Genomic DNA, 25773 nt, shown 5'->3' with positions numbered 1-25773 from the left:
TTTGTTTTCTGTGGAGCAAAATGGGAAAATATCAGGTGATATTTTATGGATTATGGATTGCTGAATCAATCCAGTTTCTGAACAAATCTTTGACAAATTCTGTGAATCAGATCAACTGATTCATTTGAAGCAACCTACTCAACTGAATGAATCATTTACATATCAGACAGAAGGTTGTATGGAAGAAAGATTGTCATGAGGGTTTGGATGAAAATGAGGGATAACCAAAGTATTCTTTTAATATGAGTTGCCTGTACTAAAGATGTACATTTTGTCCACAGGGACGCTGCATGGATTGTTTTAGGCCCGCTGATAACTTTTGTCCTTCAGGAACACAAAGAATGGTAAGTTTAATGAATACATTTATGAATAAATTACACACTTCACTGCATTAAATAACATATATCAAACCAAATATATATCTGCAAACAAATCTCATGTTTACTGAACATATGAAGTTTCCTTACTAAAGTATTCATAATGGACATAAACATGCAAACCAAACTGAAATGATGAAGTGCTGAAATGATATAGATATTCAATTTATTTATTAATTATGTTGCATTCAGCTTTAATATATTCATATTTTTTTTCAGATGAGACCAAGGAGAAGATGCATGTACAGTCGAGTGTTTCACGGAGATACACTGCTGAGCATCGGATGTGAAGTCACGTGTGTGAAAGTCACCGTTGTATGTGAATTCATTTATCACAGACATTAAATCTTTCCAAGGATCAGTTTTTCAAATTTCAAGCTAGGGTTTCACTGATCTGGTGATATATCTCTTTGCAGAAAAGACAATGTTGTGCAGGTTATTATGGGATAAACTGCGAGCGGTGTCCTGGGCCCGAGTCTCAGCCCTGTTTTGGTAACGGTGTGTGCGTCGATGGGACCAACGGCACAGGAGTCTGCGAGTGCAAGCAGAATTTTAACGGCACCGCTTGTGAGAATTGCCAAACCGGCAAATATGGAATTCACTGCGACCAAGGTACTTAAACCTTGCAATTGGAGACTGGTTTATTTGTTTTGATCCAAAAATGACACACAGCTTTTCTTCTAGAATGTAAGTGTGTGCATGGACGTTGTAAAGAGGGTGTGGATGGAGACGGCAGCTGTGAGTGTGATCTGGGCTGGAGAGGAATAACCTGCAGCGTTGGTATGATATTCACATATCCACAACACTGAAGTAATAAATGTAATAAACAGCAGCAGTGTAAGGTATAGAGAAACTGTGCTCCCCAGCACCACACACCTACAAAATTGAAGTGACATCTTGCAGCTGAACCTTTACAATAAAAGCCATTTTAGCCAACACGATCTCAAAAAAGTCTTAGACTTACAGTACACTGCAAAAAATTATTTTCAATACAAGCAAAAAAATCTGCCAATGGGGTAAGCTAATTTTTCTTGAATTTAGTGTTTAAGAAAAATTTTCAAGGTTTTTTGCCTACCTCGTTGGCAGATTTTTTGCTCGTTTTATGCACAAAATGACTTAAATTTGATATTTTTGGTCTAAAAACTAGACTTATTTTCTTGAGTTGTTTTGCTCAGCAAGAGAAAGCATCTTAATTTAAGAATTTTTAGATATTTTTACTGAAATAAAAAAGACAAAAATACTAAGAATTTTTCTTGAAAATCATTTTTTTTGCAGTGTATACACTGCAAAAAAATGACTTTCTTACTCTTCTTGTTTTCAGTAAAAATATCCAAACATTCCCAAATCAAGATGCATTTTCTTGATAAGCAAAATGACCTAAGAAAATACATTTTATATTTTTTGTCTTAAAATTAGGCTTAAGTGAATTTGTACATAGATAATCAAAAAAATCTGCCAATGGGGTAAGCAAATTTGTTTTTATTTTTTTTCTTGAATTAAGTGTTTAAGAAAAAAAGTTCAAGATTTTTAGCTTACCCCATTGGCAGATTTTTTTTCTTGTTATATGCACAAATTCGCTTAAATTTGATTTTTTTTGTTATTTTGCTCATCTAGAAAATGCATCTTGATTTAAGGATATTTAAATATTTGTACTAAAATCAAGACAAAAAGTCTAAATAAGAAAATAATGTTTTCAATAAAAATATCTAAAAATTCTTAAATTAAGATGCTTTTTCTTGATGAGCAAAACGACCCAAGAAAATAAGTCGATTTTTTAGACCGAAAATATAAAATTTAAGTAATTTTGTGCATAAAACAAGCAAAAAAAAAACCTGCCAATTGGGTAAGCAATTTATTTTAATTCTTTTGAATGTAGTGTTTAAGAAAATTGTTCAAAATGTCTGTCTTTAAAGTTAATATTTTTGGTCTAAAAACTAGACTTATTTTCTTGGGTCGTTTTGCTCTTTAAGAAAAAGCATCTTAATTTAAGAATTTTTAGATATTTTTACTGAAATAAAAAAGACAAAAATACTAAGATTTTTTTTCTTGAAAATCATTTTTTTGCAGTGTATACACTGCAAAAAAATGACTTTCTTACTTAGTATTTTATTCTTGTTTTTAGTACAAATATCTAAAAATTCTCAAATCAAAATGCATTTTCTTGATAAGCAAAATGATCTAAGAAAATAAATTTTATATTTTTTGTCTTAAAATTAGGCTTAAGTGAATTTGTACATAGATAATCAAAAAAATCTGCTAATGGGGTAATTTTTTTTTCTTGAATTAAGTGTTCAAGAAAAAAAGTTCAAGATTTTTAGCTTACCCCATTGGCAGATTTTTTTTCTTGTTATATGCACAAATTCGCTTAAATTTGATTTTTTTTGTTATTTTGCTCATCTAGAAAATGCATCTTGATTTAAGGATATTTAAATATTTGTACTAAAATCAAGACAAAAATCCTAAGTAAGAAAATAATGTTTTCAATAAAAATATCTAAAAATTCTTAAATTAGGATGTTTTTTTCTTAAAGAGCAAAACAACCCAAGAAAATAAGTCCATTTTTTAGACCGAAAATATAAAATTTAAGTGATTTTGTGCATAAAACAAGCAAAAAAAATTGCCAATTGGGTAAGCAATTTATTTTAATTCTTTTGAATTTAGTGTTTAAGAAAAATGTTCAAAATGTCTGTCTTTAAATTTGATATTTTTGGTCTAAAAACTAGACTTATTTTCTTGGGTCGTTTTGCTCTTTAAGAAAAAAGCATCTTAATTTAAGAATTTTTAGATATTTTTACTGAATTCTTTTTTCTTGAAAATTATTTTTGCAGTGCAGAAAAAACATAACTTTTTTTTATTTTTATATACATAAATTGTTTATTTAATTGATTAATTTATATGAAAACTTATCTTTTGTAGCACATACATTTAGTGTATATTTAGTAATAAAAGTAGTATATGTATAGTAGTATAACATTTCTTTTATTTGAGAACAGTTTACCAGTTTTTCACATATTAATAGTAAAAAACACTCAGTAGATCAGTTTTACAGGAACACTGTGGTATGTACATTTAAGACACTTTTATCCAAAGTGACTAAAAGTAACTTCAAGTAAAAAAAAATTCATGGAAAAGTCAAAAAGTTTAAAGGTTAAAAAATACAATTAGCATATTTTTCAGAGATGTCAATTTGACCCAAAACATAATAAAAAAGGTTAAAGTGTCAACACTAAATATTTCAGCATGTGTAACAATGTTCATTAAATAAATGTGAGAGAGTGTCTGTTGATTTATTTCAGCTATTACATCAGACATGTGTGGAGGAAAATGTCACAGCAGCGCCAAGTAAGGACCACAGTATTACCATATTTAACATAATTAAAATTACCTTGAAGTGCCATGTAAACACCACAGTGTATGAACATGATGTACACACTATGGTACGGTATAAATCAAAGTACAATGATATAAGCATTACTGGTAACATTATGCATCCTCATTTATTATTCTTACTTTATGTTTATATGCATCAACATGAACAATTGTATTTTCATTAATCAACCCATCATAAGCCCCATTCACTGTCATAGTAGGAAAAAATTATACTATGGAAATGAATGGGGCTTGGTCACAAGCATTCTTTAAAATATCTTCCTTTGTGTTTACAAATAAATTTATACAGGTTTGTAACGACATGACTGTATAAATAATGACGTAATTTTCATTTTTAGGGTGAACTATCCCTTTAACAAAGACGAATAAATGCTGAAACACTGCATTGTTACTTTTAGCTAATGCATTTACTAATGTTAACAAATACAACTTCATTGTAAAGTGTTACCGCATTACTGTATCCCCAAATGTATTATAGTGTATTGTTGTGTATTAGATTTGTGTGTATGTGTGTTGCAGTTGTCTGCTGAATGTATTGGACAGTTCATATTACTGTAGTTGTGCAGCAGGATTTCAGGGTAATGGTTCACATTGTGCAGGTAAGACTAAATGGAGATTATAGTTAATATTACCAGTAGTGATCTAGTATCACATAAGCTGTTGTCATGTCATATTTTAAGCGGTGGACGCATGCGCCACAAATAACGGAGGCTGCTCTGTCCACGCACTTTGTAAGAGGACCGTCCCGGGACGGAGAATATGCATGTGTCCTCCGGGTTACGATGGAGACGGGATCGTATGCATTTGTAAGTGCATTAGGTTTAATATATTTATTACTTTGCTCATTATTTTATACATTTAAGGTAATAATTGTTGATCAAGGTTGTGAATTTTAAGGAAACACATAGTAATAAAGAGCATACACTGTAGTATAGTAATGCAATGTTGCACCTTCAAGATTAAAGTTATTGATTTTTCAATGCTAATGAGATTCTGTGTTTCTGAAGCTATCAACCCATGCCAGGATGGTAATAATGGAGGATGCCACCCGGATACAGACTGCATACATACAGGTCCTAATAAGGTACAAGCCAAAAAAAAATCTAATACATAAAACTATACATTTATAAAAAGTAAAGATGAACCTTGTTATATTTTTTGTATAAATGAATGAAGCCTTTTTTATTATTTTTTGTTGTCAAGATATTATTTTAAGGCTTAAGAATACTTGATTTCTTGTTTATGCATATGCGAGCGCGCGCAGTCAAACGCACAAGCTTGCAATGTCTCCTTCATTTGACTACACATGCATTCACTGCATGCGCATTGTGACAAAGTGCAATACATTTCCTTTCCTACATACTTATGTACGCACATGCACGTTACAAAAAAAAAGAAAGTTGGGGAAAGTTACTTTTAAAAGTAATGCATTACACTGCAAAAAAATTTTTCAAGAAAAATTTTTCCTAATATTTTTGTCTTGTTTTCAGTTAAAATATCTAAAAATTCTTAAATTAAGATGCTTTTTCTTGATAAGCAAAACGACCCAAGAAAATAAGTCTAGTTTTTAGACCAAAAATATCAAATTTAAGTGATTTTGTGCATAAAACAAGCAAAAAAATCTGCCAATGAGGTAATTTTTCTTGATTTTTTTCTTGAATTTAGTGTTTAAGAAAAATGTTCAAAAATGTTGAATTTAGTGTTTGAGAAAAATGTTTTTTTCTCACCCCATTGGCAGATTTTTTTTGCTTGTTTTATGCACAAAATCACTTAAATTTGATCTTTTTGGTCTAAAAACGAGACTTATTTTCTTGGGTAGTTTTGCTTATCAAGAAAATACATCTTAATTTAAGAACTTTTAGATATTTTTACTGAAAACAAGACAAAAATACTAAGAATTTTTTTTCTTGAAAATCATTTTTGCAGTGTGTACTTAATGTTATACTCGATATTAAAACTCATTCGATTTCCAAAAAACAAACACTGCAACACAATGATTTTGTCAAAATGTAAACTTATAGGCAGTACAACCAGAATCCATAAATAAGTATTACTTTCGGTATTATTGCACAAAGAGATTTTTTTTACTTGTATATTACATGCATTTTTACCAAATATTAATTGTACGATTTATGTTTATCGGTTATAATTAATGATTTGTTTAAATGCATCTAAACCTGATGTGCTTCTTTTTAGACAGCTTGTGTTTGCAAGAAGGGCTTTACGAAGTCGGGAGGTCAATGTGAAGCCATCGATGTGTGCAGGCAGGTACGTTTGGCTCTTTCAACAATACACCTCACTTTAAAAAAAAAACGCTTATTATTAGCATTTCATTTTATCTGTGGTTCTCTACTGTTTTGACTTTACATAAAATACATGAACAAAAAAACAAGCATTTGTGTCAAATTAGTTTGGTCTATGCAAAGCAAAAGCTTTCAACAATCAAAACAGACCTATGATCATTTTTTTGACAAGTGTATTATACTTTCAACTAAATTTGTGCTATTTTTTTAAAAGTGAGCATTTTTTGTGATTTTTACAAAAGTTTTACAAAATGCCTTCCAGGGGGAAAAAATCTATAAATATATAAACACACAAATATATCAAATGAAAGAACAGACCCTCTGCTTTCAAACAAACAATAAACGTGAAAAAAGTTGAATCATATGTTCATTTGTTTTCTTTTTATCACCTCTTAAAGGAACAGTATGTAAGAAATTTATATCAATTGATCATAAAATGGCCAGCCAAGATATTGTCATTTAAAAAGTGGGGTTGCAGCCCTCAACTGATGTTTATGTTGTCATGTTGTGTATTGGCCACCAGTTGTGTGATTGCAGTACCAGTTTTAGCCACAATCCTACATACTGTTCCTTTAAATATGTGTAAGTTTCTTCAAAAATACCAAATTTTGATCAAAAACCTGAAATAATTGCAGATTTGTAAAGGACTTTGTTAGAGATCTGATTCAGAACGATGATCAAAACATACAAAGAGTTTAAAATAAATGATATTAGTTTTTGCATCAGTTTTTTATACATTAAAAAAGATCGCCATTTAGTGGATAATAGCGGATTACCGCAAAAAGAAACCGTCATTGGCAGGGAAAGTTTTCTCTGAATTGATGAGATAACTCCTCAATGGCGGGAAAGAGTTAAACTCGACATTAGACAAATGAACTATTCTGTGACGTTGTTTAATCTCATGGTTTGTTTTCTGTCAAGAACAACGGTGGATGCCACAGATATGCCCGCTGTACCATGACAGGACCCTTGGAGAGAAACTGTACCTGTGAGATTGGTTTTGCTGGAGATGGAGAGACTTGCACGGGATCCCTGCAGAAAGTAAAATATAAAGCAAAATTTAGACCCAAATATACATGTATATGTATGTCCATATAAATGCTTTTTATTCGCAGGAGGTTGCAAGCAGAAGGTTAAGGGATTTTCTGATGGGGTTGGTGGTATGTATCGTCATCTTAATCATGTTGGAACTCAACTGGGTTTTTATTTGTGAGTAAACAATCTGTGGATTTCTTTCCAGATGACGGGTATTTCTGCCCTCAGAGGTCGTGGCCCGTTCACGGTCTTTGTACCCAATACAAATGCTTTTAAACAATCACAGGTATGTCCTTTTTTTGTTGTGGACTATCAGAATGCACGCACTGACAATTTTGGGGTTTCGTGCGGTCACAAAGGGTGTTCCTCATTGATGCATGATATTTTTCAATAACATGTCAGCCAAGACTGTGAGCTTTCTGCTTTTTTTGTTTAGGTGAAGGATTTATCAAGGCAAAATACAGAAATGTATGCCAAAATCATGAGATACCACATCGTGTCTTGCCGCAGTCTCCTCCCGGAGGACCTCACGCAACCTCGCAACCTCACGACGCTTATGGGTGAAGTCCTCACCGTCACGTATTCTGAGGTAAAGTATGTTTGGTGTAAAGTTGGTCGGGAAACGACACACATCCGTAACTCAACTCTCAATTTGTTCCCAGGATACTATATACATCAATAACAAAGCCAAAGTGGTGTTCAGTAACCTTGAAAGCAGTAATGGGATTTTACACGAGATCGACACTGTCCTGATTCCCCCCAGCATGCAGAATCTGAATTTCAAGAAGCGAGACAACACTTCTGTACGTCCTTACAAATCTCAACATGTTACGCTACAAACCAAAATGGCAAAATATGATTGATTTTTTTTTGTTTTGTTTAAAGAGTAACCTCTCAGATGTGGTGAATGTTCATGGCTTCAAGACTTTCTACAAACTACTACAGGTGTGCATGTTAGCTTTATCATTATCCCAATAAAAAAGGCGTCGAGTTAATCTATATTCTAATAATGCATTCTTGTTTAAAGGACACGGATGTGTTAAAGTTAGTGATGGACCGCATCCATCAGCCCGTCACCTTGTTCCTGCCCACAGACGGTGCCATGTCCGCCCTGGCACAGGAGCAGAAAGACTTCCTATACGGCCTACACAACCGTGAGAAGCTGTCTGAGTATCTTAGATACCACATCGTACATGATACCAAGGTTTGGCTCGATCATAGTTTGCAAGGACCTACCTAAATTTATCAATGACTCATTAACGCACATATTGTGTTTCTGCTAGATTTTGCCCTCTGAGCTCATCCACGCCAGCTCTTTAAAAACTCAACAGGGCTCAGATCTGTCAGTGGCATGCATGGGAGAAGAGCAAATCGTAAGTATAATGATATTAAAGTAGCGATTTCAAAAGATGAATCACGATTAATCGCAATTAATCGCATACAAAATAAGTTTGTGTTCCTCATAAATACATATATATGTGTTAATGTTTCTTAAAGGCATGTATGCATGCGTGCGTGTGTTTATATATACAAAATATTTACATTAAAACATTTATTTTGTATGCGATTAATTGCGATTAATCGTTTGACAGCCCTATAAAGTTGATATATATTTTAAAAGGTTTTTATTTCATAAATATCTGTCGTGTCTTGCTTATTTCTGCGTAGGGGGAGCTTTATGTGAACCGTAAAAACTGTCGCATCGTGAAGAGAAACATTGAATTCAATGGAGGCATGATTTATGGCATTAACTGTCTGCTGAATCCTCCGAGCCTCGGGGGGCGCTGTGACAACAGAAACGCCATCGATATCACAGTGAGTCCTAAGATGCAAATCACACTAGTACATTGCATATTGTGCATGGTATATACCTTGTACTAAGTAGTAAAGATGAAGTGATGGATATTTGTTTTTAAAGTTGCCTTGCAGGCGATGTGGTCGTTCGTATACTGATTGCCCGCCCGGGAGCAAACCAAAGGTCAAATGCATTATATATATAACATGCTAGTTTTTTATATCCCTTGAATTTCTTGTGAAGTAAATCTATATATTGTATCGTTTCGTGTTTTACAATCTAGACCGAACAAAAGTGTGACCTGACCCATCTCTTTGTGGCTAATAATGACGGGTGTCAATCTATATGTACGATGGTCGTTTGGAAGCCTAAGTGTTGTTCGGGGTACTTCGGCAGGGACTGTCTCGGTACCAAATTATCTTTGTAACATACATTTATGTAGAAAGTTTTTATATTTCGAGCTACCAAACAATAAATAGGTGACCTGTTCTCCAGCATGTCCTGGTGGTCCAGAATCCCCCTGCAGTAACCATGGCAAGTGTGATGAGGATCAATTAGGAAACGGCACCTGCACCTGCGATGTCGGATTTACGGGTGTAGCCTGTGAGCTGTGTGTGGACGGCCGTTTTGGTCCGGACTGCAAAGGTGAGCATTTCAAACCAACGATAACCAGTTTTTCCTCTGTGAAATACGACAGCAATTATCAGCTTGTTTCCTGTTTGTTTAGCATGTAATTGCACAGAACACGGGTCATGTGATGAAGGTCCGAAAGGTACCGGTTCATGTTTTTGTGAGGAGGGGTGGACTGGTACCCGATGTGAGAACAAATTAGGTACAGACTTCACCCTTTTGGTTCTTTCCAGGCTAGATACTGTAAAAGAAACACATACTTACACTTCACTATGCTTTCGTCTCTTATGTCTCAGCTGATGGACCTGTTTGCAGTCCTGCGTGCCATGAGAAAGCTGTCTGTATGGAGAACAATACATGTGTCTGTAAACCCTTATATGAAGGAGATGGTATCACCTGTACAGGTAAATACAGACAGATCTTACCATTAACTGTGAATCATTTATGGATTGCCACGATTCCTCGAATTTACAGCTAAAACAAGAATTATAAATAATTTAGATGATCTGGTCCATGAATAAAGACAAGCATGTACATAGATGTTACTCGCATATTATTGTAGCACAGTTTGAGCAAGCGGACTTCAACCATTAATATGTTTATAAACAACTGAAAATAGCACAAATGTCTCCAAAAAGGGTTCAAGTCTAAGAGAGTCATAAAAGAATGTTTATAGAGGAAATGTTTCAGCAAATTATAATGTTTTTGTTCATAAATCTTGCCAATGAGATATGATAACATTATTATTAAAGTAATATAATGATGTTATTTATACTGGGAAACAAGACAAAAACATTGATTTGCTTAGTTAAACTTAGGGACAAACTTAGTCGATGATGATCAGGGGCCTCATTTATAAAGCGTGCGTACGCACTAGGGCTGGGTAAAAATATCGATTCATCAATGCATTGCAATTATTTGTTCCTCAATTCAATATCGATTCATCAAATCCTATGAATCGATTCAGCCTACCGGCCAGTGGCGGCACTGTGGGTGGGCAACACTCTAGCGCCCGCTCCCCGAGGTAATTTGATCCGGCCCTTTAAGTAGTCTGTGAAAAAGACATCTCTAGAATAAATAAATGTAGAATTAAAATAAATGTAGTTGGACAACGGGCCCTACAGTTACGAGTTGATGAGCGTGCATCTGATTCTGTTACAGCATGACGGCGCATTCACACGGGGCGTCAGCGTTAACGCTTCCCATTCACTTTTAATGGGTGACGTCATGCGTTGCCGAACTGAATTGTGGATCCGTCGGCGCTGCGTCAGTGCCGTTGCTCGCGGCAGAAGTTGAACATTTCTCAACTTTTCAAACGGCAACGCGTGCGTCAGCCAATCAGATCGCCTTATGCAAATTACCTAGACAAAGCCAGCCAATTACGTTTATGGAAGAACGGAGCATGTGTAGCGGCCACTGTGATTGGCTGTTGGCCACGCTTCAGACAAGCCTTCCGTTAAGCGTTAACGCTGACGCCCCGTGTGAATGCGCCGTGAGATGCAGAGCGCGCGTCACGTGACTGGCGCGAGCAGCTGTGTCACGTGTTTATATTCGCGCTTTGGTCTACCGCGAGCCACTCGCGCCTGCATATCAAGACGGGACAGTGGTGAGACCCCGGACTCTATGGCTGTTTTAACTCCTTGTATTTCCATATACATTAATATGTCGGCTCAATGATGACTTGCTTATCCACAATGACGTTAGATGTCTTAATAAAGGAAACGCATTGAAACGATTAGTAAGTTAATCACCCATCGCGCCCAACACCTGCACCACTGAACGCGTATCTACTGATAAACATACACCTGATTTTACTGCTCTAGCGAAATCTAAAAGTATAATTTCTCTTATTAGAAGCTAGACTAATGTTTGCCAATTATTAAGATGGCTGTTGTAGTTTAAATAGAGGTAGTGAAATAATTAGCTTTGACAAAAACAGCATAAAACAATGTTATGTTACATATTGTAAACTTTTTTGTTATGTGTACTAAAGTGAGTAAATAAGTTAAATTCTCAATGAGTGTGATATGGCTCTTATTTACCCCTTTATATGTAAATTAAAGCATCTTACAGTGCACTTATGTTGTTATGCAGTTTTAAAATACAACATATGAACATGAAAAAAGCCTACTTTGACATCTTACAATGCACTAATTTTGTTGTATGCAGTTTGAAAATACATGTTTGTAGAAAAAGCCTATTGTACAATGCACTGATTTTGTTGTTATGCAGTTTAAAATGTAGTCATAATCACTGATGTATCTTCGGCCCCTTATTTGAGATGCTTTTCATGAACTGGCCCCCATGACAAACTAACTGAATAGCCCTGCTCTAGTGAGAGCATTCAGCGTTGTACAAGACACGCTTTACCAAAACATGCTTTACCAAAACAGCAAGATGGCAAACAGCAGCTGCACTCCATTCAAGTCTGCACTAAAAGCTAAAATTAAAATATAGGCTACACAGGTACTTTATTACTTGTGTATCTACTTATTATTGAATCGATATTGAAGCAAACAAATCAATATCGAATTGAATCGAATCGAAGCCTCAAGAATCGGAATCGAATCGAATTGTGAAATTCCTAACAATACCCAGCCCTAGTACGCACAGATTTGATCTTTGCATAGGCAAAAATCCACGGCAAAGTCCATATTTATAAAAACTGTCTTTGACGTGGAAATGTGCTTAGCGTCACGTCAGGGTCTGAGCAGACGTACAAACTTTCGCTTGTCTGATTGCTGCAGGTTTTTGGAAATATAAGCCATTCTTGCTGTTTGAAATTGGGTTTAAACATTGATAAGCGCTCTTTTATATGTCGGACATTAATTACGCATCGTTTAAAGGCGGAGATCCGAAACAGCTCGGCTGCGTGCACAAGTTCAAGTTCATTGCGATTTATAGATTTGAAAGGGGTACGCGCGTTTTCTGCGCGTATGTTCGGTTTATAAATCACACGTACGCATTTTTGTTAAATTATCGTAAGATCAAATGTAGGATGGTTTTTACGCAGCATTTTATAAATGAGGCCCCTGGTCCACGAATAAAGACATGGATGTACATAGATGTTGCTTCAATATTATTGAAGCACAGTTTGTTTTGCTTAGGACAAACTTGGTTAAAGAGATAAACAAACCCCCCTAAACCTATGAGAAATAATACTGGTAACAGTCATCTAAGGGGCCTTTACATGACAACAATTTAAACCGTAAATGTGAACGTTTTTGTGCGGTTTGCTTTTCGCTCCGTGTAAACGTGACAGCGTTGTTGCGTGAATTTTTTGAATGAAAATAAAATACGTTTTTCACTACATCGTTGTCATGTTAAGATTAGTGATGGTCGTTTTCGAAGCACTGGCTTCGAAACATTTACGAATCTTTTGTTTCGAATCAATGGTTCGGAGCTTGTTTCAAACTGGCCAAGTCACGTGACTTTAGCAAACCGGGCTTCGTTACGTCATAACTGAAAATCCGATGGTTCACCACTAGGGGGAGTTGATCACAAATGACCAGTGTCTAATAAGTTTAAGTGAACTCGGGTCAGTTTTATTATGAAAGTTCATAAAACATTTATCCTTCTGACTAATAACACTGCCATGTTGTCTACTTTTTGTTTATAGACAGATTTAATGACAAAAATGTGCATAATTAAAAGGGTGGTTAGTTTCATTAATTTGTTTGCCCTAAATAAAACTAAAAACACAATACACTTTTAACTATGTCTTAATTAAGTTAAATACTTTTTTTTTTAACATATTTTAATAAAAATCTTGCTATTATTTTGTAAAAAAAGTGTAAAATGTTTCGCCACATCTGCTTTTACACTATTTTGACCAGCAGGGGTCGCCAGCGTGTGTGGGTTTCGAACTGCTTCGAAAAACTGAATAAATTTTCGAAGCAATTGGTTCAATTGATTCGAAGCTTCGAAAAGCTTTGTTTCTCCCATCACTAGTAAAGATAGTCTTCGCAAACACCAATAACAACCAAACGTCTCTCTTCTGCAGCGGCCAACATGTGCAAGTATTGGAATGGTGGTTGTTCAAAGGATGCTAAGTGCACTCAAAAGGGGGAGAAAGTGAGCTGCTCGTGTCTCAAAGGCTTCTCCGGCGATGGTTTCGTGTGCACACCCGTCGACCCCTGCGTCACCGATAACGGAGCGTGTCACGAGCACGCCACCTGCACAATGACCGGACCTGTGAGTAGACCTTTCTTATTCAATGCAGTTTCTAACAACGAACACCAAAACTGATACATAAATGCTTTAGATGTCTTGATTATTGTAAGTTTATTAGTAATTAACTAATTGAAACTTATTGTAACGTGTTAGCATTATAGTTCAACAATGATGGACAAGTTTAATTTTTTAATCTGTCATATATGTGATTAAATGTTTTTTAAGTTGTCTTATGCGAATTGGTCACCAGGGCAAGAGTAAATGCGATTGTAAAGACAACTACATTGGAGATGGGATTGAATGTGAAGCGAAGGTGTTGCCGGTTAATCGCTGTCTTCAGGATAATGGACAGTGTCATTCAGATGCTCAGTGTACTGACCTGCACTACGAGGGTTTGTGTCTCACTTTTTTAACATTACATTTGGCTGACAAAGCAACTTGTACTAATATAGTAATTCTTTCTTTAGATAAAACGTTGGGAGTATTTCACTATCGGCCACCAATGGGAGCGTACAAGCTTAACTACAGCATGGCACAGGAGGCGTGTAAGGAAGCAGGAGGCACCATCGCTACCTACACACAGCTGTCTTATGCCCAGCAGGTGGCGCTCTTGCACACAGTAACATTCATCTCCTGTGCTCTTTATTATCTGATGTTATTGAGCGTTCTTGCATTTGTATTGCAGGCAGGTTATAGTTGGTGTTCAGCGAGTTGGCTTGAGAAAGCGAGGGTAGCGTATCCCATGAGCTTTTCTAACCCGAAATGCGGCTTCGGACACGTGGGTATTGTGGACTACGGCATACGCACTAACCTCAGTGAGACTTGGGATGTGTTCTGCTATCGAGTGAACGGTAAAAGTCATCATAAAATGAATCGGACTGTTTATCCAAATGTTTATTGTAATTTTCAAGTATGCTCTAGGCAATATCAGGGTTTGATTTTGGAGGGGTTGTGTCAGTGTTATGTGTGTTTATTTCAGATGTGAAGTGCGAGTGTAAGATTGGCTACATTGGTGATGGGTACTCTTGTACAGGAAATCTCCTGCAGGTCTTGTCATCCAGACCGACCTTCTCGAACTTTCTTTCTGTAAGTGGTGCTTTACAAATGGCAGTATGAATCTTTCAGCTGATTCTAAATAAGATTAACTCTTTCCCCGCCATTGATGAGTCATCTCTGCAACTCATATTTCTGCTTTTTTGTTTGAAATTATATGCATTTGATTCATTTGTATGTTCATGCATTTAAATAAATAAATTTGAAGAAGATTTACTGGAAGGCATTAAGCTTTTCTGAAAATCATAAAAAGCTGACTTGCAACAAAAAAAAACGCTTGGCGGGGAAGAAGTTAAATGTTCCTCGGATGGTTACATTAAGTCCCTATCTGTAATTTTTACAATCATATCAGATTTTTTGTACAATAAGTTTAAAGATGGATGAAACTGCGCTGGGTTATAAGAGATCACACCACAAATTTTTGCTAACACGAGGGTTTTAAAAAAATTTTGTCAGCCGAACCCCCATGATCTAAATTATATATCTGTCCATTCTGCAGATAAATGAATGAGTTCTCAGTGTTTTTTATACATTTTAGTGTTGTTTAATGGTCACATGATAGACAAATATTATCTATTTTTTTGTTTTTGTTATTTATATTTTTTATTTTTTAAATAAAATTGTTTTTTATCAAACCACCTGCAATTCCCCTGCGAACCACCAGGGCTTTGCAAACCCCAGTTTGGAAAACCATGTGCTACACACATGATTTGAACTACACTGCAAAAATGATTTTTAAGAAAAAAATTCTTAGTATTTTTGTCTTGTTTTCAGTAAAATTATCTAAAAATTAGTGTAAAAATTCTAGTTTTTTTAGACCAAAAATATCAAATTTAAGTGATTTTGTGCATAAAACAAGCAAAAACAAAGTCTGCCAATAGGGTAAGCAAAAAATCTTGAACTTTTTTTTAAACACTAAATTCAAGAAAAATTTGCTTACCCCATTGGCAGGTTTTTTTGCATGTTGCTTTATGCACAAAATCACTTAAATTTAATATTGTTGGTCTAAAAACTAGACTTATTTTCTTGGGTTGTGTAGCACTGAAAAAAAAACTACTTTCTTACTTAGTATTTTTGTCTTGTTTTCAGGAAAAATATTAAAAAATTCCTAAATTAAGATGCTTTTTCTTGATGAGCAAAACGACCCAAGAAAACAAGTCTAGTTTTTAAACCAAAAATATCAAATCTAAGTGATTTTGTGCATAAATCAAGCAAAAAAATCTGCCAATGGAATAAACAAATATTTCTTGAATTTAGTGTTTAAGAAAAATAATCAATAATTTTTTTTCTTGTTTTATGCACAAAATCACTTAAATTTGATATTTTTGGTCTATAAACTAAACTTATTTTCTTGAGTCGTTTTGCTCATCAGGAAAAAGCATCTTGATTTAGGATTTTTTGGATATTTTTACCCAAAACAAGACAAAAATACTAAGACATTTTTTCTTGAAAATAATTTTTTGCAGTGTAGGCACATTTTACGTTCAAATCTGCGCATACACACGCTTTATAAATGAGGTACCATGACTTCTGAAAATGAACTAACTACTCTTTGTATCCTTCAGCAAATCCGAAACTATTCAAGCGTTTCTGTGTCCGGAAAGGAGTTTGTGAAACGCATAAGCAACATCACGATCCAATCTACTCTGTTTGTAGCTGACAACGACGGTCTTTATAGCAATGAGGTGACTCCCACATGAAACATACACGCTGCAAAAAATTACTTTCTTTGAATTTCTAAAACACATTTTCTTGATGACAAAATGACCTAAGAAAATATGTCAAGTTTTTAGACAAAAGAAATAAAATATAAGTGAAATTGTGCATAAAACGAGCAAAAATATCTGCCATTGGGTTGAGAAAAAAACTTTTAAATAAGTTTTTCCTTTAACACTTAATTCTAAACTTTCTCACCATCAAGAAAATACATCTTGATTTAAGAATTTTTATATATTTCTACTGAAAACAAGACAAAAATACGAATTAAGAAAGTCATTTTTTGCAGTGCACCATCTAATTCCAACGGCAATATTTATTTTCATCTTAACGCTTCCTGTGTTCAACAGACTTTAAGCGGCAGAGACATAGAGCACCATCTACTGGATGGGAGGGCATTGGTATTGCAGGCACTTATCAACGTCACTCACGTCAGGACTCGATTGGGTCACGGTCTGACCATCACACGTGTTCCTGATCTGCAGAATCCTCAGACAGCAGTGAGACTTTCTGAATCGCTTTCATTTGAATTGAATTTAACTTCAACTTTTTGCTATTTACGATCTACTTTCTACTTTAGACCTCCTCTGGATACGTAAATGACCGTTACATCATCGACTCTAACATCTATGCATCAAATGGGGTCATCCACGTCCTGCAGGGCCCGCTCAAAGCTCCGCCCCCTCCTCCTCCATCCATTCACCCTGCTCATAAGGCAGGAATGGCCATTGGTGTCCTGATACTAATCGTCTTAATTGCAGCGGCTGGATTTGTGGGATACAATTTTTACACAGAGAAAACAAAGCCCTTCCAGTTCCAGTACTTTAAGGTCAGTTTATCCTCATCTTGTGTCTGTCAAGTGTGTGTTTACACGTTTTAAAACTATTATGTCCAACAATTTTAGGAAGATGAAGGAGTTGAGTTTAACCCACCAGAATCTAGTGGAAATATCACAAATCCTATGTACGATTTCACACCTGCCCCAAAAGACGAAGCACCAACGGTCAGTGAGTCAAACAAACACAATTCTCCCTTAAAACATATGTGTTCAGATTGGTTAATGTTTCATAAAAATATTAAAATAGTTCACTCTTTTTATTTGTAATAGGAAAACGACAAGCATGAAGTGATATCCGGTGGTTCCTATGATCTTCTCCAGGACAGCTGAAATGACCACGTCAAACTTGCTGTGTATTTCAACACACCAGTAAATACATCATGGTGCCGTTCTCTCTAAGACCACACGAGGCCGCCATAAGCTTCAATGACGATGGGACAATGTTATACCAAAAATAGACTGTGAAATCTAAAACTACAGAGGCTGTGAATGCAAAGTTTTATGTGCAAAAGAGTATTTGAATGTAAATATTTGTAGCTCACATAGTTTTTAGTAATTTTTTATATTCTGTTGTATTACAAACAATAATAAATTTACAATCTTCAATGTTTAAAAAAATTTTTTACTTTCATTTTTTTTCAAGTGTGAATAAATCACACACAATTGACTTCAACTAATCCTACAAATAAATAATAATGACTATGATTAGTGGGGTATATTCACTGTGCCAGAAAAAATCCCAATAATCGCAAAGATCATAAGCAGTCCCTCGTGAAAAATACTGTAGTATACCTCATAATGTAGTAATTTTTGTGTTTTTGAAATACACTACAGTATTTACATATCGATTCACTACTACACTGAAAAAAATGACTTGTATTTTTGTCTTTTTTCAGTATAAATATCATAAAAAATTATTTAATCGAGATGCATTTCTTGATGAGCAAAATGATTTTTACATCAAAAATATACAATTTAAGTAAATTTGTGCTTAAAACAAGCAAAAAATCATGAACTTTTTTCTTAAACACTTAATTCAAGAAAAATTCAAGACAATTTTTTCTTACCCCACTGGCAGATTATTATTTTTTTGATCGTTTAAGAACATTTTTCTAGAATTTTTCTTGCATTAAGTATTTAAGAAAAAAGTTCAAGATTTTTTTTCTTACCCCATTGTCAGCTTTTTATTATTTTAAATTCACAAAAATGTTATGTTGTTTTTTTTGTCTAAAATTTTTTCTTAAAAATCATTAAGAAAATGTATCTTAATTTAAGAATGTTTAGACATTTGTAAAGAAAACACATTGCAAAAAATGAGTGTTTTGTCTAAAAATATCTACAAATTCTTAAATCAAAGATGTATTTTCTTGGTGAGCAAAATGACCTCAGAAAATAAGTCTAGTTTTTAAACAAAAAATATAAACTTTAAGTTAGAGGTTAAAACAAGCCAAAAAATCTGCCAGTGGGGTAAGAAAAATATCTTGGAAAGAGTTTAATTTTTCTTACACACTTAAAGGTGCAGTGTGTGAATTTTATTTGCATCTAGTGGTAAAGGTTGCGAATTGCAGCCAACGGCTCAGTCCACTGCTCACCTCTTGCTTTTGAAATACATAGAGAAGCTACAGTAGTGCCACCAGACAAACATGTCATCGTTGGAGACAACTTAGTAAAAAAGTTTGTCCGTTAAGGGCTTCTGTAGAAACATGGCGGCACAAATTGGCGGCTTTCATGTAAGGGGACCCTCAGTGTATGTAGATAAAAATGTCTCATTCTAAGGCAATAAACACATAACGGTTCATTATGAAAGGTCTTTATACACCCCTGACCATATAGTTTTGTATATTATTTTGCATTTCTCTAAAGAGATCCTTATAAAAATTACACACTGCACCTTTAATACAAGAAAATTTTTCGTACTCCATTGCATGATTTTTTTGCTTGTCCTAAGCACAAATCTGCTTAATTTGTATATTTTTTGGCTAAAAAATACTTTTCCTAGGTCATTTTGCTCATCAAGAGAATGTACATGCAGAATGTAAAGAGTACTATAGTGAACAATGTAATAACTACATGGGAGCCAAGAAGGAAAATAACCCTTTTGTTGGCTCTATACTATGATTTATAAAGCATAATGATGACTTTGTAGATACAGTGTTGGCCATCATAAGGAGATTTAGGTCATTTTTCTTACTAGCCCCTTGAAAGTCTGGACCTCAACCCCATCGGGCAAATATGGGGCAAGTTGGAAAATAAACTGCTCACAAATTCTGATGAAAATTCAGCCAATTGCTTTAGCTTGGGATAAAATTACTGAGGCAATATATTGACACTACGCCAGAGAAATGTGCTGCTGAAGGTGTGGATAAAAACAGTCTGACTCACCTCATTTGTTGTGCTCAAAGCATCCATCATTATGAAATAAAATCATGTTTTGGAGGATAAATAGTTCAGTATTTTCAGATCTGGTGTTTTACTAATTTTGGCCACCGTGTGTCTGAGACTAATGACGTGCAAGTATAAATTATTGGCAAAAAAACTAAAGGATACACGGAGAGGACCCACACAGATAAATTAGGAGAGACGGGGCTTTAGATCAGGGGATAGTGGGAGAGACGATGTCTGTGGTATGTGCTGCACGTCCTTCAAAGAAAGATATAAAAAAGACGCCTTTGATGAGAGAAACCAGTATCACAAACCCTGACATTCTGACTAGATTATGAAGTGATTATCAGCGAGAGAGAGACACAGAGAGAGATAAGCGTAAAATAGTGTTTTACAAGACGAATGGTTTTACAGTATAAACAGTCAGGTATCTCAGCACACAGAATGTTTAGTCATGTATACGTAAAGATTTAAAGCTGAAACTTTCTAACAATATTTCAAAGTGCCAATGGTAAAATGGAAAAGTGGTGTGACATAAATAGCTTATTACCTCAACAATTCCTCCAACGCTTCCTATCCATAATGTCATCCCAAAGGGGTCCGGAAAGCTCTTTACCTTCCTACGCTTTTCACATCCCTATACGATATAAAGTGTTTGAACAATCATTATCATATCATTAACAATCATCTCCAGGTCCATAACCACATTAAAATTGTATATTTGCATATGATTAAATACATGGAGTAAAAATTCATAAAACAACAAATACATTGAAATATATTTAACTTATTAAACTATTTTGTGAGATAATTCACATTTATCATAAAGTTACTACAAAAATAACATGCCATGTTCATTTTCATTTCTACACTAAATATTCCTTGTTGCACTTACATTTTTAACTGTAATCAAATTGAAATTACAATTAATTTTAATTTTCAACTAATTTTAACCAGTGATGAGTTGTTATAAATATAAGCACAGATAGAGGTACCTGGCATTACTGCACTGCAAAAAAAAGACTTTCTTTCTTAGTATTTTTTCCTGTTTCAGTACCAATACCTAAAGGTCTTAAATCAATATACATTTATATTTATTAAATTTATATTTATTGAATTGAAACTGGAATAAAGTTTATTTTTTCTTACCGCACTAGCAGATATTTTGGCTTGCTTTAAGTAAAAAAAAAAAATCTTGAAAATGTATCATTTATTTCAATAAACAAGACTTCATATCTTAAACCATGCTTACCAAGTAAATGTATCTCAATTTAAGAATTTTCAGATATTTATATTACAAAAAAAGACAAAAATACTAAGACTTTAATTTTTTGCAGTGCAGACAAACGTATGCCTTTATAAAATTTATAGCAATTTCTCACTTGTCAAGAAAATTGAAATGAATTGTAAATTCAAGTTGTTTAAACTTAAAAATGTAAGTGCAACAAGGAATTTTTTACAGTACCCAGGTGGGAAAAGTACATTAAACTACACTAAGTACACTTAGTAAATTTACTTTCATGCACTCATTTTGTACTTACAATATACTTCTTAAAGGAAAACACCAAATTTTTTCAATATTTTATGTTTTCTATGTTCTTAACTCAACTTAGACGAATGAATACACACCTTTCTTTTTTTCAATGCGTGCACTTTTAATCTTTGTACAGCGCTTCTTGAATGTGATAGCATTTAGCCTAGCCCCACTCACTCCTACGGCTCCAAACAGGGATGGATTTAGAAGCCACCAAACACTTCCATGTTTCCCTATTTAAAGACTAGTAAGTATGGTGGCACAAAATAAAACTTTTGCTTGGAGCCATAGGAATGAATGGGGCCAGGCCAAATGCTAACACAGGGGTGGGCAATTCCTGGTCCTGAGGGCCACAGCCCTGCAGAGTTTAGCTCCAACCCTAATCAAACACGGCTGAAAATTCTAATTGAAGTCTTCAGGACTGTTTGGAAATGACATTCAGGTGTGTTCGATTAAGGTTGAAGCTAAACTCTGCAGGACTGTGGTCCTCGATGCCCACCCCTGTGCTAACACATTCAAGAAGTGCTGTACAAAGATTAAAAGTGCACGCACTGGAAAAAAAGTTATGTATGTATTAATTCATCTAGGTTGAGGTAAAAACATAGTAAAATATTGAAAAACGGTGGTGTTTTCCTTTAAGATAAAATTAAGAACATCTACACTCACTGTAAAAAATAAAAAGTTGGATAAATTAAAAAACTTATTTTAATTGGTAACACCTAAAAAAAATAAGTTTATTCAACTTTAAAGTTCACTTTAGTTTCAATTTTAAGTTGGAAAAAAAAATAAAAAAAATAAAGTTTTAACAATTGTATTTTTTTAAAGGTGCAGTGTGTAACTTTTAGAATGATCTTTTGACAAATTCAATATAATCTACATAACTATATTATCAGTGGTGTATAAAGACCTTACAAACTGTTATGTGTTTATTACCTTAGAATGAGACGTTTTTTTCTACATACACCGCGGGTCCCCTTACATGGAAGTCGCCATTTTGTGCCGTCATGTTTCTCCAGTAGCCCTAAACAGACAAACTGCTCTACAGTGCGCGTTTTGTCACTAATGTCTTTTGCCGTAGACAACATGTTTGTCCTGTGGTGGCTACTGTAGCTTCTCTATGCATTTCGGTGAACGGTGGACTGAGCCGTTGGTTGCAATTCATAATCTTAATGCTAGATGTCGTTAAAATCTACACACTGCACCTTTAAGTTGAAACTGTGCTATTATGAGATACATTATTATTTATTTCAATGCACAAAATGGAAGTATTACGGGTATTATATGGGATATTATATATTTTCAAGTGCACTAAAGTACTTATGTAGTATACTTTAAATTAGTATATATATGTAGTGTATAATGTTTACAATTTAATTTATTTAGCACAAAAATGACAGTAAAAATACCTGTATCTTTAGTACATAAGTATACTTTATTTTTACCTGGGTTGTAAAATTTTTTTATTAAACACAATGTGTTTGGGGTGACAGTGATTAAGTATCATGATGGTTTATATAGTAAAGTATTTCAAATTGTGAGCCTGTCTGTGAAATTCACACTAAAGTTTTAAAATCTAATGATTAAAGTTTAAATAATTTCAGTCTTTGACATGACCTAACTCAGTCCATTTTAAATATATCAAGATGATATTTTCACAGTATGCACCACCAGGTCTGTGGTTTTCACAGGCAGTGTTGCAATTTATCGTTTTGCGTATTGACACTGGGGTGAAATATGATCCAGCTGGTTAAATTTAGACTCACCCTTACATCATCAGTACTGATAACACACAAAGAGCTTTTTTCCAAAACAAGATAACTCAGTTTTTTTTATTTTTTCTCAAAACATGTTTATTATTGAGTTTTGGAACCAAACCACATTTTTCTGGTCGTATGTGAATAAAGCATTTCATAATTTTTCTGAACATTGTGTAATCCCAGTATGATATTAAGGATGAATGCATCATACGTGAGTTATTCGTTCACATGTGCGCATTACCTCAGACTGGAAGTGGCCTGTGGCAGACCCACGCCCAGCCTCCCCATTTCCTCCTATAGAAACGCAGGGATCGCCCTGCAACTGTTTCTGGGGAAGCTCTTGTTGGCAGCTTCCTGTGCCACACCCAACCTGTGAATAAACAAATATTTTCTGGATCCAACTAATGGACGTCTGGAGGTAGAAAAATTGACTTCTTTCCTTCCTCTTGTGACCTTCTGCTGGCTTACCCTTGAAGTCTCCACTGCAGCTCCCTCACTGGGTGACATTCGCCTCTTAAAAATAGTGCACAACAACTGCATCCTCCTGTAACGGCACGCCCAGGAAAGGGGATCATCAAAGGTGACCCGACCCGACACTGGAGCCGCATTGTGATTGGGAAGGCTGGTGTGGATCCTGTCTTAGCTCCATCAGTCTCGCTATGAGGCTTTACAGTAGCATTCTGAGATAATCCACAGATTACAGATATCACACCAGAGACTGACAGATGCTCTTTTAGAGGTCAAAGGTCATATCTAAGTAATTGATATACTGATTGTCTTCTTTTAGAGCTTATGAGCTTGTGGCATGTTCTTGCTAAATGGTTTTATTCATCACAGTACATCACAAATAAAAATATTTTTTGGCAATTCAAACTCGAACCCTTGAGCTTTTGAGCTGAGCTATACATAACCAAAAAATAACCAGAAAAACATCTCAGGATACCGTACCACCAAAGTTATGTTTTTAATATATTTGTCCCATATGGCAAAAAAAATAATTAATTTATTTGGCCAAAATATGTTTTAAATATATGCTAAATACAATTAGTAAAAAGTAAAGCTTAAAGTCGCCATGAAACAGAAGTAGCGATTGCCTTGTTTTCCCCGTAGTGACGTATATCCGAATGAAACGGCTTTTGAGATGAAATAAGGCAGGGCTGGATTTGAATTTGTCCATCGAGATCTGATTGGATCGTTTGAAGTTGGGTCGTGTTGCTAATTGCTAATCGCTGCGATCTTCTTCTTTTTTTAAAAAATAATGAAGTTCACAGATAAGTCATTTGTTAATAATACCACAATATAAAAAAATATATATAGTTTTTCATTTCAATTTCATTGCGACTTTAATTAAATATATTTTTTAATTGGAAAATAGTTTAACCTTCATATATTAACATATTAACATTTCAAAATGTATTATTTATGTATAATTGTACATTATGTATAATTTTACAACCCATATGGCAAAAATATTATCTTCCTAGCCAAAATATAAAAGTTTGTATAAAATGTATAAAATATAAAATTATAAGTATATTTTTGCAGTAAATATATTTAATTTTAATCTTTTCAAAACTGTCATGCTTACAAGTTTGTAACATACAACGTTTTTCTTCCAATGTGAAGTAAATCTAAATGCATTAAAATAAATTACAAAAAATAAACAAAAATGGCCACAAAAAATATTGTTGAATTTTTTTTTAATAAACGTATTTCAAAACATATTTCTTTTTTTCTTTATTCACTGTGTCATTTCACTTTATTTATTATGACTCAACTTGTATACTTAAATGTTCTGATTTCTTTGTATGTATTCAATATTTGGCTTGATGGCTTGCTGGAAATTTTGTGTCCATAGCCCACTGAGAAACTGATAAAAATGTCAATGATGTGTCAAATACTTATTTCCCCCCGCTGTATATTTAAAATATATTTTTGCAATATTGGTGTCTGACCCTGTGGAACCAAAACTGCTAAATCTCCTAAATTTTTTACTACAGTCGACCCCCTGTCTTTTTGAAATGGGAAGGTTTTAAAATACATCAAACCTGAAGTGGTTTGGAATGAAAGAGGTGAGATTTGTGGAGAATGTTACCGTCGGCGGGAGATCATGAAGAAAATCTCTGGGAGATAATATTGGGGGAGTTACTCGTTCAAACGCTCTATCACACGCACACATACACGGGGAGCTGTTTCTTCTCTCGGGGATCGACTCCGGTTGGTACCAGGCCTCTGATAAGAAGGTGCAGAGTGTTCTGTGTGCCGTCAACTCCTAAAACACATTCTCAAGGATAGTTGCACATACACAGGTGACGCACAAACACACAGAGTTATCACAGCATAAACAAAGACTTTAAACGCTAGGACAAGGTTATTTCGATACACTGTCAGGCTGGTCATTCAGAGAGATCATGCAATATGTTCAGGAGTCAAACATGAGTAGGAATGTCGGACATGTTTTGAATTTGTTGCATTCTTGAGTGTTGCCCCTTTAAGCTGGTTTAAAAAAGGGTGTGCACAGATGCACATTGACCACCTGTTAGTCTGACAGTCGTCTCTGTTTAATCTGTGCATTTATCATTTCACTCTTTACTCTTTCCCAGTTTAAAATTTTCTGTTATAAAACGTTTCTGTGAAGTTTTACTTACGTTTTAAAAACATCTATTTTTTAACATTCTTAGAACGTTAAAAATCAAGTTTTTTAGATGTTGCATTAACGTTATTGTTTGGTTATAAGAACGTTATTCAAAACGTTTATAAAACAATTAAGTTGTTATATTAAAGTTTTAA

General features: G+C 34.5%; 1 protein-coding gene across 1 annotated transcript in view; it reads left to right on the top strand.

Annotated features, from left to right (window-relative positions):
* The window catches only part of stab2 (stabilin 2), a 41234-nt gene extending 23306 nt beyond the window's left edge, over window positions 1-17928 (top strand). The window contains exons 36-68 of the mRNA XM_055190649.2: window positions 282-344; window positions 597-692; window positions 794-989; window positions 1062-1157; window positions 3674-3719; window positions 4287-4366; window positions 4448-4573; window positions 4775-4851; window positions 5964-6035; window positions 6992-7111; window positions 7186-7230; window positions 7311-7391; window positions 7542-7694; window positions 7768-7908; window positions 7991-8050; window positions 8133-8309; window positions 8389-8478; window positions 8774-8920; window positions 9024-9083; window positions 9184-9307; window positions 9396-9545; window positions 9628-9732; window positions 9827-9934; window positions 13534-13724; window positions 13954-14095; window positions 14171-14304; window positions 14389-14554; window positions 14683-14789; window positions 16322-16441; window positions 16823-16972; window positions 17053-17301; window positions 17377-17475; window positions 17581-17928. Of these exons, the coding sequence (XP_055046624.2) occupies window positions 282-344; window positions 597-692; window positions 794-989; window positions 1062-1157; window positions 3674-3719; window positions 4287-4366; window positions 4448-4573; window positions 4775-4851; window positions 5964-6035; window positions 6992-7111; window positions 7186-7230; window positions 7311-7391; window positions 7542-7694; window positions 7768-7908; window positions 7991-8050; window positions 8133-8309; window positions 8389-8478; window positions 8774-8920; window positions 9024-9083; window positions 9184-9307; window positions 9396-9545; window positions 9628-9732; window positions 9827-9934; window positions 13534-13724; window positions 13954-14095; window positions 14171-14304; window positions 14389-14554; window positions 14683-14789; window positions 16322-16441; window positions 16823-16972; window positions 17053-17301; window positions 17377-17475; window positions 17581-17640 (3831 nt within the window). The 3' untranslated portion in view covers window positions 17641-17928. The remainder of the gene's footprint in view (window positions 1-281; window positions 345-596; window positions 693-793; window positions 990-1061; window positions 1158-3673; window positions 3720-4286; window positions 4367-4447; window positions 4574-4774; window positions 4852-5963; window positions 6036-6991; window positions 7112-7185; window positions 7231-7310; window positions 7392-7541; window positions 7695-7767; window positions 7909-7990; window positions 8051-8132; window positions 8310-8388; window positions 8479-8773; window positions 8921-9023; window positions 9084-9183; window positions 9308-9395; window positions 9546-9627; window positions 9733-9826; window positions 9935-13533; window positions 13725-13953; window positions 14096-14170; window positions 14305-14388; window positions 14555-14682; window positions 14790-16321; window positions 16442-16822; window positions 16973-17052; window positions 17302-17376; window positions 17476-17580) is intronic.
* Window positions 17929-25773: the final 7845 nt, after the last annotated feature.

This window comes from Misgurnus anguillicaudatus, chromosome 1 (assembly GCF_027580225.2).
Source record: "Misgurnus anguillicaudatus chromosome 1, ASM2758022v2, whole genome shotgun sequence".
Lineage (NCBI taxonomy): Eukaryota > Metazoa > Chordata > Actinopteri > Cypriniformes > Cobitidae > Misgurnus > Misgurnus anguillicaudatus.
This window is presented reverse-complemented; position numbering and strand designations above follow the sequence as displayed.